Here is a 16300-nt window from a genome sequence, read left to right on the forward strand (position 1 = left end):
CTCATCTTTAAATATAATTAAAAAATATCTCTATTTATTCTCTATTCCCATATAGCGCTAGAGAAACTGAAAATATCCAACATGTTGTGTCTCCCTTGCACCCATCGCAACCAGGTTCGATGCATATTAGTGTTACCAGCTATCGTTCGGAATGAAATGATGCCAGAAACTCGATAAATTCTATTCACAATTGCGCAAATTGCCCAAAAGCGTTTGACAACTGCCATTGCCGACCGCCAGATGTCGCCTGCGACATTACGAATTAAAAGACTCGCTGTGATTGGCTGACTGTACCATCCATCTCCTGTTCAGAACTGAAATGTTAGGTAAAAGTGGCTCGGCTCTCGCAGTTTGCAGAAGACGGTTAAAAATAGTTAATAAATTGTGTTAAACTTTCTACATTGGTTCCTCACTATGCGGGGTAATGTGTGCGCTGAAGTTTTGTGATAATATTAACTAGAACCCAATCGCGAATATAAAGTTGCTGAAATTTTCACGGCGCCTTCAATGGCGGACAATGTGCGTTGGCTTCTCGCACGCACACAAACAAGCGCACTTCGGTGGTGCTGCTACTGCTACTGCTGCTGCTGTCCAGCATTTCCAACATTGCCTGCGATTGTGTTTGAAAATACATGCGTACTTGAAATATATATTTAAAAAGAACATTTTGGCGGGTCTGCGTTCTGACGAAATGTGTAATTATCCCCTCCCCCATCGCTGCCTAGCGAAAGAAAATCGTGGGGGAAAAAAAACTGCCCACAATTAAGTGCTGCGAGTGGCCCCTGATCGATTTTTTCCCTGTACATGAGAGTGCGCTGAATGTGTGTGTCGTGTGAGAGTCGTGTGCCAGTGGTGGGTGTGTGTGTGCGGGGCTCGCAAAAAAAAAAAAACGAAAACAGAAAAACATTAAAAAAAAAGAAGCTGCAACAATAACATAAAACGCTAAACGAACTAATTCTCGTTTTAGATTCAACGTCCAGCTCCGAAGCGATAAAACGGAAGAACCACCACATCTGAGAAAACACAGACGCTCTCTCCTGCCAACTACCTCCTCCTCCTCCCCCTCCCCAGCTATAGGGCATCAGTAGTTGAGTGTGTGTGTGTGTGTTAGTAACTTCTCCAGGAACAGGGATCCGAGATCGGACACCAGGATCTGCATCCAAAACAGACAAAAACAACATAATGAGTGGACGCGGCAGCCGCAAGCGCGGTCGTCCGCCAAAGACGCCCAACGAACGGACGTCCGGCCGTTTCGACTACAAGCTTCTCAAGAAGCCCAAGTATCTCAGCGAGGGAAAGTCGCAGCCGAGCACACCGTCCGCCTCGCGCGGCATCTCGCCCCAGAGCGACGAGGGCAGCCGGAGCAGTAACAACAATCACAACCGCAGCAGTCGGGGCAGTGCCGCCTCGAAGCGGGGACGCGGCCGCAAATCGAATGTTCAGGCCAACACCAGCAGCTACTCGGGCCGAAAAGGTGAGAAGACAAGCAATGCCTGTCAGTCAGTGATTGAAACTAATACTACCCCCTTGTATGTTACTCCGTAGGCTATGAATCCGAATACCACTACGGGTCGGACTTTGGTGACTCCGAGGAGGAGAAGTCGGACAACGAGGATGACATGCTACTCACGCCCAGCGACGACGAGAGCCTGGACGCCGCCAACGAGAGCGAGTCCGAGTTCTCCGTGTGCAGCTTCAACCAGAACGGCGGCGTCGGTCGTCCGTCACGACCGCCCAGCCCCGAGCCCGTTTGGCTGCAGGAGGGGCGGCAGTACGCGGCTCTCAACCTGCCCGACTCGTCCGAGGACCTATCCTTACCCAATACTCACGTCCTGCGCGCCCTCAGTATTTACGAAGTGCTGCGTCGCTTCCGGCACCTGGTGCGCCTCTCGCCCTTCCGGTTCGAGGACTTTGCCGCCGCAATGGCCTGCGACGAACAGAGCGCCCTACTGACCGACGTCCACATAATGCTGCTGAAGGCGATCCTGCGCGAGGAGGACGCCCAGGGCACGCACTTCGGGCCGCTGGATCAGAAGGACACGGTCAATATCAGTCTGTACCTCATTGACGCCATCACGTGGCCGGAGGTGCTGCGCAGCTACGTGGAGAGCGACAAGTCCTTCGACCGCAACGTCTATCACATTCTAAGTCGGACAGAGTATCCTTATACCAGCGTGGAGAATCGGCTGGAGGTGCTTCAGTTCTTGGCGGATCAGTTCCTGACCGCCAACTCGGTGCGCGACGTTATGCTCCAGGAGGGGCCCATACACTACGACGACCATTGTCGGGTCTGCCATCGCCTGGGGGATCTGCTGTGCTGCGAGACCTGTCCTGCCGTCTATCACCTGGAGTGCGTCGACCCGCCCATGAACGATGTGCCCACCGAGGACTGGCAGTGCGGGCTGTGCCGCTCCCACAAGGTCACCGGGGTGGTGGACTGCGTGCTGCCGCAGGAGAAGCAGGGCGTGCTCATCCGGCACGACAGCCTGGGTGTCGACCGGCATGGACGACGGTATTGGTTCATTGCCCGCCGCATCTTTGTCGAGGATCAGACGGACTGCACCTGCTGGTACTACAGCACGACGAGCAAGCTGAAGCTGCTGCTGAAGCGCTTGGACGCGGAGGAGTTGGAACCGCGACTGCACGCCCAGATATGCGAGCGCCGGGAGGAGATCGAGCGCCAAATGAAGCTGACAGAGACGCTCACCAACGAGCACAAGCACTCCAAGCGCAGCATCATCGAGATGGAACAAGAGGCTACTAACGAGATACTGGATAAGGATGCTGGCGCGGAGGAGGACGACGAGGAGGCCAAGTCCGATGAGGCGGCCAAGAAGACCGAGGAAACAAAGATGGTGACGCGCCAGAAAACCACACAGATGAACAACGGGACGCTGTACTTCAAGCTGGGCATGGAGCAGGGATTCAAGAACTATGTGAACCAGTACTCCAGCAACACCATCGCCCTGAACAAGCCGCAGCGCAACGAGGAGCGCGACAAGCGCCGCCATCTCTCCCACAAGTTCTCCCTGACCACCGCCTCGGACTTCAAGTGGATCGGCATCACCATGGGCTCCACGGAGAACATGATCACCACCCTCAGACAGACTCTGATAAGCTTCGAGTCGAACATAGCGGCCTCCTTCCTCAATCCCAACTGGGTGATCAACAAGAAGGTCTGGAATGCGGCCGTCATGAATGCCCGCCGTGCCACCGACTTTGCCGCCGTGCTGATGCTCTTCCAGGCGTCCCTCAAGAGCGTGGTCTTCGCCAACGTCTGGCACGAGCAGCTGGGCCACACCAGCCTGCAGCGCATCACCAGCGCCGAGCGGGAGGAGCGCAAAAAGCTGGAGAAGCGCGAGAAGCGTGAACGCGACGACGAGGAGGAGCGCAATCGCCTGGCCTTCAACTACATCAAGTACTCGCTGGGCCTCAAGCACCAGGTGTGGAAGCAGAAGGGCGAGGAGTACCGGGTGCACGGCCAGTGGGGATGGTTGTGGCTCTCGAGCAGCCGGCGCTGCGGAGTGCGTGCCCGTCGCGCCCAGCCGCTGACCCACAACCGGATCTACGTCCACTACACCATGGGGGCGGAGGAGGCGGCCGTCAATGAGATCGTGCTGGTGGATCCCCGCACCCAGCTGTTCATGCAGCAGTGTGAGACGAGCAATGTGGATGGCCAGGTGTGCCACTACCTGCCGGAGCAGTACACCAACGTGAAGGTTATCGAGGACGTCAAGGACAAGGTGAAGGGCCACATCGATGTGAGCCGGGCGCTCACGACTCCCGGCCGCACCTACTACCCCAAGGTGGCCCGCAAGAGCCGGCTGGACGATCTGCTGGAGCGTCGCGTGAAGCTGGCCGAGGTGGAGGAGCAGATAGCCAGCAAAGTGGCGGCGGACGTCAAGCCACTGGTGATCTCCGCCCCGAATCCGGCCAATGCCCATCAGACGTACTTGGAGAAGCGCCTGCTCCGCCTCACCGAGGCCGCCGTCAAGGGCGGGCCGGCCAACGTGAACCTGGAGCTGGTCAACTCGCTGGCCAAGCAGATCCAGACAGTGCGGCTGCAGTTCAGCCAGCTGAACCGCTTCGCCAAGACCTTCGGCTGCTACACGAAGGAGTGCAACACGAACTCCAACGCCGTCTCCCAGATCACCCAGAACACCTGCTACTCGCCGCTGTGCCTCCAGAAAGCCCGTGCCAAAAAGGAGCTCCTCCTGCTGCTGCGCAAGGCGCACACCGCGGGCAACGGCTCCAAGGAGACGGTCGCCGCCATTCTGGGCGCTGTTAAGAAGCCCTCGATTTTGGAACAGAAGCTCACCGAGGGCAAGCGGGAGAGCACTCAGTTGGCGGCCGATGAATCGGAGGACGGAAAGGGCCCCGAGTCCGAGGCGCCGCTTGATCTGCTGCAGGACTGGGAGCAGGCGCGGGCGCATGCCGTCACCTTCAGCGACCTGTTCCTGAGCGAGTGCCTGCAGCTGGAGACGGACGCCGCCGGCAACCCGAAAATCAAGGAGGAGGACGATCCCAGTACCGGCAGCACCACCACGGCCGGCGACTCCAACACGCAGGACTCGGACAAGATGGACTTCATCGAGAGCATGGACGTGTGCAGCAACGTGGAGGTTGAGAGCACCGAGGACTCTATAGTGGCCGGCCTGAACGCGGCCAGTGGTGCCGCGGCCGAGGACACCGACACGGCGCCGGGGTGGCGGCGAAAGCGCAACCAGAAGTCCAAGAAGGCCTACATCGGCACCAAGGACGTCCTGGACCAGACCCTGGACAAGGATATTCCGCTGAACAAGCAGAACCGAAGGTTCCCCATCAACGCCCGGCCGATCAAGCGGGAGCCCGTAAAGAAGTACGAACGGGAGTATTTCGAGAACGGGTCGGAGCGCGTCTACTCCACCAAGTCGGCGAGCGGCCGGGTCTACCTCATCAGCGACTCGGCCAAGTTGTACGAGCAGGCGGTGAAGAGCGAGGACAAGTCCACGCCCGTCGTCAAGAAGGCCTCCTACTCCCGCTATCCGCTCATCTCGAACTTCCTCACCCACAAGAAGAAGCGCAGCCTTCTCGTCCTGCCGCGCTACGAGCTGTTGAAGCTGGCCCGGCTCGGCGGCAAGTCAACAGCCAATGGCTTCCACCACGGGGCCAAGAACAACTCCATCTGGCAGTACCAGTGCTCGCGTCCGCTCTTCCGGACGTGCTGGGCCTATCGCACCTCCAACGCCACCACCCTGTCCAGCCTGGCCCTGCAGCTGCGCATCCTGTGGACGTGCCTGCGCTGGGACGACATGATCGCGAAGCCGCCGTCCACGGATGGCAAGCATCAGGTGACGACGGACACCGAGATCGTGACGCTGGAGTTACTGAAGCTTCGCCACGCCGGCCGCTATGGCGAGAAGACCAGCTACTTGCGTCGAAAGGTTGTCATTCCACTGGAGATGCCAAAGACCATAAGAGGTAGGTAGTCCTTGGGAGCAAAAAGTGTCTCTTCTAGAAGGAATACTTAACAATAATCTCTTTTAACTCGCAGAAGTCACATCCATCCGCTCTGGCTTGCGGAAACGGAAGCGGGCTGAGTCTCCCCAGCCTACGGAGCCCCAGATCAGCGAGGAGTGGGTCGAGGAGGACAAGCTGGAACTCTGGGAGATCAAGTTCATGGGCGAGAAGCAGGAGAAGGCGCGCCTCTCGACCGTGACGCGATCGGTGGCTTCCCGCCAACTGGAGGCCAGTGGCGGCAGTCTGGCGGGCACTTCCACCAATGGCACCACCATCGGAGTGGGCGGACGCATCCAGCTGGCGCCCAAGACCAGCGAGGACGTCAAGGAGAAGATGGAGCAGCAACTGAAGCTGCAACGGGCCGTGCATCAGCAGCGCAAGGTGGTCGGTGCGGGCGACATTACTCGTTCAGTGACTCCGGGTGAGTGCAGGCAGGGATTACTCTCTCATGAGTCCAGTCTAATAAAAAAATTATCCTTTCAGTTAAGGGACAGGTCATTGGAAGCCGGCGGGTCATAGTCAAGAATCCGGACGGCACGACGCGGATCATTCAGCAGGCGGTGACGCAGGTGGCGCGGTCTTCGGCGGCGGGAAATTCGGCCACGGCCACATCCTCGCCCACTGTTTCCAACGCCTCCAGCACGCAGACTAACCCGTCCTCCACTCCCCACAAGGTGCAGATCATACGGGGGCCGGACGGCAAGGTGAGCGTGCGTGGCCTGAATCCCGGGCAGCAGCTGGTCCAGATGCCGGACGGCAAGCTGCACGTCCTGACCACCACACCCGCCTCCAATGCCAACACGCCAGGTGAGTCACCACGAAAGATTGAAGTCTGGGCTGGACTGGAGGATTGAAGTATTTCTTTCATTTTTTAGGAAACAAAGTGAACAAGGTCATCAAGACGGTATCTGCGACGTCGTCGCCGGCGGTGTCAGGTGCTACTGCAGCTACATCGGCCTCCGGAACTCCTGTGATCAAGCAGATCGCGGTGAAGCACGTGGCCAAGACGCCCGGGGCTCAGGCCATAGCCACGTCGCAGCGGGTGGCGCTGCCGATCGCACAAATCAAGAACAAGTTGCTGCTGGCCCAACAGCAACAGTCGTCCGCCTCCACGTCCGGCACATCGTCGCCGGCGGTGCAGAAGATAGTGTCCAAGGTGGTGAGCACGACGCCGGGCCAGAACCTGCAGCAGGTGTTCCAGGTGCAGTCCGGCTCGAAGCTGGTGGTGGGTCAGAATGCCCAGGGCCAGAAGGTAATCATATCCACCTCGTCGGCGCAACAACAGGTCGCGTCGCCGGTGCAACAGCAGCAGCAGCAGCAGATCGTGCAGACGCAAGTCCTGGCCCAGCCGGTCCAGCAGTCGCCCCAGCAGCAGACCCAACAGATCTCAGTCAACCAGGTAGGAGCTCAGCCAACACAAAAGGTAATCCAACAAATCGTCAACACCAGTAACGTACAACAGCAGATAGTGTTGGGCGGCCAGCGGATTATCCTGAGTCCCGGCCAGACAATAGTGACCCAAAGGAATGTGCCCCAGAGTCAAGCACTCCAAATGGTCCAGCAGCAGATTCAGACCCAACAGCAGCAGCAGCAACAACAGCAGCAGGTGGTGGCCCAGCCCCAGCAGCAGTTTGTTGTCCAAACGAATCAGGTCGTCTCCTCGCCCAGCACCCAGACCAAGTTGGTCAAGCAGCTGGTGGTGCAGCAGCAGCAGGCTGTCCAGCCGGCGGCGGAGGAGAAGCCGCAGGTCAATAGCACTGGCGAGGCGGGGGAGACTGCCATGCAGCAGGTTCTGGTGCCCAACTCGACGCTGGCCCAGCAGCTGGCGCAGGGCAAGCTCCAGGTGGCCACCGTCAATGGTCAGCAAGTTATCGTGAAGCCACTGGGCAACAACCAGGCGCAGATTGTGGCCCACATCAAACACCAGGGCGATGGCAACGCACACATCGTGACCAACAACGCCGCCCCGCAGGCCAGTCCCCAGAACTCGCCCGTCAAGCAACAGCAGCAGCAGCAGACCATCACTGCCCAGAGCCCCCAACAGCAGGTGGTCATCCAGCAGCAACAACAGCAGATCGCACAGCCGGCGGCCACCAACTTCGACTGCAGTAGCTCGTCCGTGGTGGCGCAGGCTGTCACCGGCCAGACGCCGGCCATGAGTGTGGAGGAGAGTCTGCTGCAGAACCAGCCGCCGGGAACAGTGATTAAGTGCGTCACCGCCCAGGTGCTGCAGACGGAGCACGGGCCGCGCATCGTTCTCCAGGGTCTGGTGGGCAACGACTTTACCGCGCAGCAGCTGCAGCTGGTGCAGACGCAGGTGAAGCAGCAGCTGATGAAGGGTAAGTGCCTTTTCTAGGGTCCTAGTGGCCTGATACTGATAGTATCTCCTCCAATTTCAGCCCAAGAATCGAACGGCAAGCTAGGCGTGCTCGGGCCAACCAAGATATATTTGGCCGTGCAGCCGGAAACCACCAACCAGTCGCAACCACCCCCGCTAACCCCAGTCCACCAGTCAGCCGCGCACCAACAAGTGAGTAGCTTTTAATTGTAAATTGAATGCGGTATGTGGGAACCGCGCTAGGGATGTGCTTATTAGAGATGAGGCATTTCGCTTTTCAACCGATATCCAACCGAAACGCCAATCGATATGTTTTTATTATATCAATATTATTAAGTTATCGATAATTTATTATGATTTGAAGACCAATACCGTTACCGATACCAATACCAACCAGAGAGAGGCATGTTGCTGCTTTACTTGCACTTTAATTATTTTTATTATTTTTTTTAACTTTCAAGTTTTGTTCCGTACTTGTCGTTTGTTTGTTTTTAATTATTAATTATCTTGAATAATCGCTCTTGAGATAAATATTAAAGAATGCGTTTCTCAATGTGGTATACATGACATTCCTAATTCCTAAGAGATAACGAGATTAAGATGGATATGCTTTTGTATCTACCCGCCCCCCCACAAGTACAGCAACAAAGACTTTTCATTCAGTACATACTATAAACTAAATACTATATATACTATATACTTAATAATATATATTATATATGATAGAAACAAGGCTTACTTTTGCAACATAGTTATTCTTCAACCGATTCTCCGCAAAGATCTATCTATTGTACGACCTAGTTAATGCCCTTAAAACATACATATTTATTCGGTTTAACTTAAACATAACACACACACACACAAACACATAATGTATTAGCCTAAACAATGTGAATAGCTTACTAGTAGTAATGTTTAAGTAAATAGTAGATAATAGTAGCGAGCACCTTAAGCAGAAGCAGATTAAAATACACAAATATAATCATATTCAGACTGTCCAGAGCCAATGTTTAAGAACCAAGGCAATCCACAAGTATTAGACAAAAAACGCTGCTGCGATTCGATTTTCTTGCCTGGAGACATTTGGTTTCTAAATAATAATAATGTTACTTTTAAAATGTAAAGCGCTTTTTGCAATAAAACACACCTATTATGCAAGACCCAGCTCTGTTTCTTTTTTTCTTTTCAAAATAAAAACAAATAATAATAATAAATAATAAAGAAAGTTCTATGAGAAGCTTCTATTTTATTCCATGCAACTGCTACAAAGACTATCCCTAACAGCTGTACTACTACTACTTCTGGAATTTAATGCAAGAAAGACTATAACTACGAGAGCTAATTATATCCTTTCACAAAACATTCCTTAATGGAGGAGTTTATGGCACCCGGCACCGTATCTTGACTTTATTTACTTTCTTGCCTTAAATAATTCCAGATTCAATTTAACACTCACACAAACTGAGATAAAGAATGTTGATATATTCGAGAAGGATCTATTGTATATAAAGATTATAAGCAAAAGACATACACAAGTTCTATATATGAGTTCTATATATACCATAAACCCCCATTTTTGTGACAAAGACCACCTCTCGAACTCTCGTTAGATTTGAAATGTTATTTGTGAATTTTTGTTTCTGAATTAGTTGGATGATTATTTGCAAATTGGCCTTTGTGTTGAGAAAAAAGCGCATGCTTTAATAACTTGAAACATAACTTGTAATTCAGTGCAAGAAAAGCAATCACAGAACCACAGAAAAAAAAAAAAAAAAAGTAAAACAGAAAATATAGAAAAATCTATAGGCTATATATGGCATTTTAATCAGAAATCAGTTGAGTTTGCAAGTGCCAGTGTCCAATTAAAATTTCTCCATGCTGATGCTGAAGAGATTAACCCGCAACCAGAGAGTTTTAGTTGGCTGACATAATTAAAATTAATAAATAAAAAATACAAAAATATTAACTAAAAATGGCAAATAATATAAGGACGAATTGTAGCATGTCGCGGTGTCGCAAGTTAGTTTTCGACATGTCCTTCGAAATGAACACAAAGGCTTAACCATTTTTATAATCATCTCATCTAAATCGAAATGAAATTCCAAAACACACACAAAATATCGCATAATACACCCCAGGACACCCCCAGGACCTTCGACAACTAAAACGATGACGAGGACATGACTCTTCCACCATTCTCTTACACAGCATACCTAGACTCTCTGTTTTTTGCCACCGTTTTGAATTATAATTTTTGAAGAAGAAAAAAAAATGAAACCAGTTTAAAAATACTTTCCTATCTTTGTAATTAAACTCTCCTTGAAATAAACTCATGCTTCCACTGCTAAAAAAAAAAACAAAACAAAAAACAAAAAATTAATAAACCATGCCTTAATGTCGCGCGTGTGTCAACAACTACAACTCCTAACCACTTCGGTGTTAATCTCTTCGCCAACTCTTGCAACTCTCCAACCAACTGCGCAACTCGTATGATAACACACTTTAAAGGTTGCCTGGAACAAATACTACAACTGATCTCTGATTAAAGTCAGGTAGGTGTGTCTTCTCCTCTCGACCCTTCTTATACATATGTAGCGTATCTTGTTCGTAATCCCATAGTACCACACCATACTACTCTGACCAGTGAGCGAAATCCTAATGCCTCTGCTGATTAAAATCATAGTTTAATTGCATATTATTTTTGTTTGGAAACAATTAGGTTGGTGGCAGTGGCGACATGGCCAGTACCAGTCCCAGTCCCAATGCCGACTATATGCAAGATCTTGAGCAAGAGGCGGATGAAGACGACGATGATGATGATGATGAGGAGGTGGAGGAGGAGGAGGAGGACGACGATGAGATCATTGTCGTCTGCAGTCCCCCAAAGCCACAAGTCACATCTGCTTCCCCATCTCCCATCCCAGATCCATCCCCATCTCCCAAATCATTTCCATCCCCCAAGACATCCTCTCCATCTCCCAAAGAAAGCCACACCACCAACAGTAGTTGTAAGCCAATGAAACAGCAAGCAATCCGATCTAAATCTGACCATCTAGTTCTAGTTAAAGATCAAGACCAAGACAATGACCATAACGAACAACATCGCCTAGAATATGAAAGTGAAGACCTTAAACGATGTTCATTGCAGACCAACATCGACAGCGACGCCGCTGCGCTAACAACCACATACGAAGCCAGTCCAACCATTAGAATTAATTCAATAAACAGTGCCGTGAGCAGTGAGCAGGAGCATAGTACAAGTGCACAAACTGACAAAACTAATATAACCATTAACCACAAGCCTTCTGTCGGTACTCCTCCCCTGTTAGAGGGCCTAGAACCCAACGAGTCAATGGCAGTAGAAGATCATAACGCATCGGCAACCGGACCGGCAGACGGAGAGGCGGGATTAGAGGAGGATAAGCAGGGCGACGGCGACGGCGAGGGCGATGGTGACGGCTTTGTTGTCACCAGCGGTTACATACAAGAATGTGAGTATAGAAGTCTATAAATTATCCTTTTCCATACTAACTACTCATATTATCCCTTCAGCTATCAACAATGCTCTCAAGCAGGGCAATCTCAGCCCGGAACTTGAGGAGAAACTCGTCAACATGCGAAAGCATCAACAAGACCAACAGGACGACTGGGAGCTCTCTTCGAGGGGAAGTGCCACCGATGACGGCATCACCCCCAGTCGCAGGCGCACTATATCACGCCAGCAGAACGATGACACGGAGTGGAAAGTTCGAGCTCCGTCCCGGCGTCCAAATGCGATGACCACCAGCAACCAATTCAATAGAACCATCAAGAAGACTCGCAGGCAGACCGAGGAGGTGTCAGATCTGGGAGAGCCCAAGCAAACGCAGTTGGATCGCCACAAGGAAATGCTCAAGAAGACCATTTTGCGCAAGAGGTCGCTGCTAGAGAGGAATCTCCAAAACGAGATACGCGACGAGGTGCAGACCAAAGTGCAGCGCCACGTTCGTCCCATGAGTGTGGCTTCGCCGGACGAGCACAGCGAAAACGAGCGTAGCTTCTCCGATCGACGTTCCGAGTCAAACTCGGAATTAAAAAGGTGACTATCAGTGGCTTCTTTATCTTGTTCCATTGTTATAACCATGTTGTATCGCCAGGTCGGAGCCCAATGCCCAAAACAGCAGGATTGGAGTGGGTAGGCCCAAGAAAATGATACGGAAAAAGGAGAAATTGTACTGCGTTTGCCGCACGCCATATGATGACACAAAGTATGTTTTACTAACAAGTCTGTTTAAATTCAGATATTCATGTTTCCGATCTCCCTTTTAGGTTCTATGTGGGCTGCGACTTGTGCAGCAATTGGTTCCACGGCGATTGTGTAAATATTAGCGAGGAGGCCTCAAAAAAACTCTCGGAATTCATTTGCACCGATTGCAAGAAGGCCAGGGAGACCCAACAGCTCTACTGCAGCTGTCGCCAGCCGTACGATGAGTCGCAGTTCTATATATGCTGTGACAAGTGCCAGGACTGGTTCCACGGCCGGTGCGTCGGTATCCTGCAGAGCGAGGCCGAGTTCATAGATGAGTACGTCTGCCCGGAGTGCCAGAGGAAGACGGATGCCAATGCTGCCAACATGAAGATCCTCACATCCAATGAGATTGACGAGCTGAAGATTGTAATCAAGGCAATCCAGGTAGTCATCAACTATTTATAACTGAAAAGATCAGAATCTTAAAGAGTATTTTCTTTACAGTCGCATAAAAGTGCTTGGCCATTTATGGAGCCGGTTGATCCGGATGAAGCACCCGACTACTACAAAGTAATTAAAGAGCCAATGGGTAAGTGAAAAAGCCTCTAAGATAGTATGGTTTATGGAAAAAATAACAATAATTTTAAATTACAGATCTCAAACAGATGGAAAGTAAACTCGAATCGAATGCCTACACCAAGTTAGCCGAATTTATTGGCGATATGACTAAAATCTTTGACAACTGCCGCTACTACAACCCAAAAGAATCATCCTTTTACAAATGTGCCGAGGCACTGGAGTCGTACTTTGTGCAAAAAATCAAAACTTTCCGCGAAAACGTTTTGGGCCAAAGTAATTAAGACATCTAATATTAGATAAGCCATTATCCTATAAGTAACTACAGTCTAGTTCGTATATCATTGAAGCATCTAACACATTGCGTGAAACATTTTCCCTTTTTTTATGTTTTATATTTGCAAACAATCATTTTTTTGTTACACACTCACATTCTGTATCAAATTAAAGGAAAAATGGAAAGCAAGTTATTCTTATTAGGGATCCCCCTTATATATGTATATATAAACAATACTGAGAATAATATGAATTTGACATGCAAATCCGTGTAAGATACTTCCACAATGCAAATGGATGCCACTTAGTTTAGAGGACTTCTGAGAAAAAACAACCTAATTTGTACTAATCTTTGTACAGCCGATTAAAATGTAAATAAACCCTTATGCATTTGTTTTGATATTTAATCTATCCACATAAATAGATATTAACTTACAAGAATAAGTTGTAAAAAATACATGCTTATAGTAAAAAGTCTTTGAATTTTATTGGGGGATTTTGAAATTGCGATTTTTTATGGTTTTATTTTCGTCCTTTTTCGAAAAACTACTTTTAATAGGTGAATAACAATCCCTTGGTCAATTTTAGGAAATTTTAACTTCTAACGTCTGGTCACACTAATCTGGTCACAAAAGTTTGTTTTTGTTCATTCCATCGAGGACATTTTTTTCTTTTTTCATCGATTTTTGAGGAGCCGAATAGAATTTCCATGACCCACCGTCATCAGGACATTCCTATTCGTCCGCGTTACGGCTATGTGGACGAGGAGAGTGGCCAGGAGCGGCCAGCAACGGGGGGACAGGCAACACCTGCTTCGTCGTACACAGAAATCCCCTTTCTGGCCCAATACCCTGGAGCAGTTCCAGAGCACGTCCTGCAGGATCTCACACCCACGGCAGCGGGGAATCCATTGCCTAGGGGCCAAGGAAACGGTGCCCATGGAGAGAGCTACGTCAATCTAGACTCTGGCGATGAAGAGGATGTGGAGGAGGACGATCCAGGGGACGAAGATAACAGCAACTCGAACAGCAACTCCAAAGACAGTTCAGGGGATCCGCAGGGAATCAGACCGAAACATGATAGTAGTAAGGATTTATTCCCTTCCACGCACAATTACTTTATCCTCCTTTTTAAAGATCTCCAATATGAACTGGAAGGAGCAAGTGAATCCGGGGGAATGCGTCACTTTGTGGCTCATGACCTGGAGGCCAAACTTCGGGAAGGAGTAGGTGCCTCTTCTCACACTGATTGCTCATCGGAACACACTACCCCCTCGACCTCAATGGGGCCAGGAGCTGTGGGAGGATCTACGGGGAGTGGCCTTCTGACCCGTCGATTCCTTCAGTCGCGGAATGTTCCCGAAGTTGATGGCAGTGTTCTTAGCGACATAGAGCTGGAGGCTCAGTACCTGGCCACCTCGGTGGACAATCTGATGGAAAACCTGGGGAATCTGCTGCACTCCATCTCCTCTATAACAGCGGATAATGTCGAGGTGCACCGTAATGCGGTCAACAAGCTGACAGATACGTTAGATGCCAACATCAAGTGTCAGTACCAACTGCTGGCCAAAACGGAAGAGATTACCAAGTCGATGAAGCCCACGGAGCAGCTGGGCCAGCGGATGTAAGTCGTCATAGGAGGTGGTTCTTCACGGTCTTTATTATTAACCTTTTCTATTTTGCAGCCGGGAGATTAAGCGACTGGTGGATATGCTGGACAGCACCATGTAGAAGCTATCCACTCTGTGATCTGTGTGCAATCAGAAAGATCTTCTCCTTCTAGTCATTCCTTAATTAAAGTATAATTAAACCTCAATTTTAAATCTTTTTAATGTTTTGGTTTAAAAATTATATTCAAGAAGAGCATTTCATGGCATTTATGAAACCCTCACAGTTTATCCACTTTTGCCTTGATGATGCGCAGTGGATCCACGGGTCGGTCGTTCTTGTCAGTCTCCACCATTCCTATCCTTTTTACCACCTCCATGCCGGTGTACACCCTTCCAAATATCGTGTGCTTGCCATCGAGCCACTGGGTCGGCGCCAGAGTAATGAAGAACTGGGATCCGTTCGTGTCGGGTCCGGAATTGGCCATCGAGAGGATTCCAGCGCCGGTGTGCTTCAGGTCACCATGCAGTTCGTCGCCAAACTCTGCTCCGTATATGGAGGTTCCACCTCTACCCGTTCCAGTCGGATCGCCGCCTTGAATCATAAAGTCCCTGATGATTCGGTGGAAGACCACGTTATTGTAGTAGCCGCGCCGGGACAACTCGGCAAAGTTTCGGCACGTGTTTGGGGCATGTTTCCAGTAGAGTTCCACGGTTATTTCTCCCATGCTGTGGAGGAACATAATTAGGAATTGGAAGCTACTGGAGGAGAAACTCAGTGCTCTTGCCTAGTCTCCAACGTCACGAAATGCGGCTGCCAGGCCTTGTCGGGAATTCCACCAGCTGCAGGATCGGGCAAGGACAACATTTTGCTATGTTTATGAAGATTTATTTGAAGATTTGGCGGAAATTAAAGAATTGTTTACAACCCGGCAGAGCGCAAATATATTTGCAGTATTTCTCGGTATATTTAAACCAAAAATACTCGTATCTAAAATAATACACTGAAAAATTCTTAAAGGAAAAATAAAAAAAATATTAAATAAGAAATTAAAATAAAAATAATTATATTATGTTATTAAAGAGATGTGCTGTATCTACAAAAATAATTATTTTAAAATTCTAAATAGCGTTGAAATAAATGCGGAACCCATACCGGTTATGAACCGGTAAACTTTTGACGTTATTGACAAAAAAAAATACAAAAAGAATGAGAAAATAATCGGATTTGTGATATAGTTTATGTCAAGGAGGCAATTGAAGCCATTGTGTTTAGGGAAAAAATCATATTTTGGAAGCAAAATTTTGTTAAAGTTAAATAGGGAAAATAGGAATGCAATCTAGCAGTTTCGGAGCAACGGAAAAATACCAGCGACGGTCTTACGGCGGCCGTGGTTGTTGGTAACACTGTGTGCAATCGACGCGAATACACGGGTGAACACGGATGAACACGGAAAACAGAACGAGTCAGAGAACGGATAACGGAAACGGGCGAGGATAACGAATAACAAATCCGACATCCGTGTGTGTGTGCCACCGTTCGTGTGCGTGAGTGAAAACAGTGGAACGCGACCGAGCCATGGCGAGTGTTTTTTTATAATAATAATAATAATAAATCGAGTTAACTTTCTACATAAGCATAAATGAAGCAAAAAAAATGTAAGCAAAATGTGAAAAGCAAACGAATTTCCCTACCCGTGTGTGTGTGTGTCTTTGCGTGTTTGTTTTTTTTGTTGTTTTGTGTTTGCTGGGAGAAGTAGCAAGAAGCAGCAGAGAG

The 16300-nt window shown here is 49.6% G+C and overlaps 4 protein-coding genes across 12 annotated transcripts in view; 3 read left to right on the forward strand and 1 right to left on the reverse strand.

The window, feature by feature from the left end:
- Positions 1-192: 192 nt before the first annotated feature.
- Positions 193-13317, forward strand: LOC6507385 (nucleosome-remodeling factor subunit NURF301). Of its 7 annotated transcripts, none has more exons than XM_014909716.3 (14): positions 195-421; positions 968-1474; positions 1546-5460; positions 5534-5920; positions 5983-6306; positions 6375-7838; positions 7899-8029; positions 10557-10845; positions 10894-11328; positions 11390-11915; positions 11974-12084; positions 12146-12509; positions 12570-12654; positions 12720-13317. In XM_014909716.3, exons 2-14 carry the CDS (start codon positions 1183-1185, stop codon positions 12923-12925), a joined length of 8529 nt encoding a protein of 2842 aa, XP_014765202.1. In that variant the 5' UTR covers positions 195-421; positions 968-1182; the 3' UTR covers positions 12926-13317. The 7 variants fall into 7 exon arrangements, with proteins under 7 accessions (XP_014765197.1, XP_014765204.1, XP_014765202.1 ...); XM_014909717.3 differs by having other exon boundaries at positions 10900-11328; XM_014909714.3 differs by having other exon boundaries at positions 195-326.
- Positions 13318-13510: 193 nt separating this feature from the next.
- On the forward strand, positions 13511-14748 carry LOC6507386 (BLOC-1-related complex subunit 6). 2 transcript variants are annotated; one of them, XM_014909719.3, is made up of 3 exons: positions 13511-13999; positions 14054-14540; positions 14602-14748. In XM_014909719.3, exons 1-3 carry the CDS (start codon positions 13627-13629, stop codon positions 14645-14647), a joined length of 906 nt encoding a protein of 301 aa, XP_014765205.1. In that variant the 5' UTR covers positions 13511-13626; the 3' UTR covers positions 14648-14748. The 2 variants fall into 2 exon arrangements, with proteins under 2 accessions (XP_014765205.1, XP_001956110.1); XM_001956074.4 differs by having other exon boundaries at positions 13515-14002.
- Positions 14729-16246, reverse strand: LOC6507665 (peptidyl-prolyl cis-trans isomerase-like 1). Its single transcript, XM_001956073.4, has 3 exons — positions 16219-16246; positions 15312-15537; positions 14729-15252 (listed from the first exon to the last, which is right to left on the reverse strand). The coding sequence occupies exons 2-3, from the start codon at positions 15389-15391 to the stop codon at positions 14805-14807; spliced, it is 528 nt and encodes a 175-aa protein (XP_001956109.1). The 5' UTR covers positions 15392-15537; positions 16219-16246; the 3' UTR covers positions 14729-14804.
- Positions 15770-16300, forward strand: part of LOC6507387 (homeodomain-interacting protein kinase 2) — a 42810-nt gene continuing 42279 nt past the window's right edge. The window contains exon 1 of one of the 2 annotated variants that reach the window (XM_044714538.1): positions 15770-16182. The gene's annotated coding sequence lies outside the window, so the exon portion shown is untranslated. The remainder of the gene's footprint in view (positions 16183-16300) is intronic. The other variant, XM_001956072.4, reaches the window with a different exon arrangement.

Source organism: Drosophila ananassae, chromosome 2R, assembly GCF_017639315.1.
Source record: "Drosophila ananassae strain 14024-0371.13 chromosome 2R, ASM1763931v2, whole genome shotgun sequence".
NCBI lineage: Eukaryota > Metazoa > Arthropoda > Insecta > Diptera > Drosophilidae > Drosophila > Drosophila ananassae.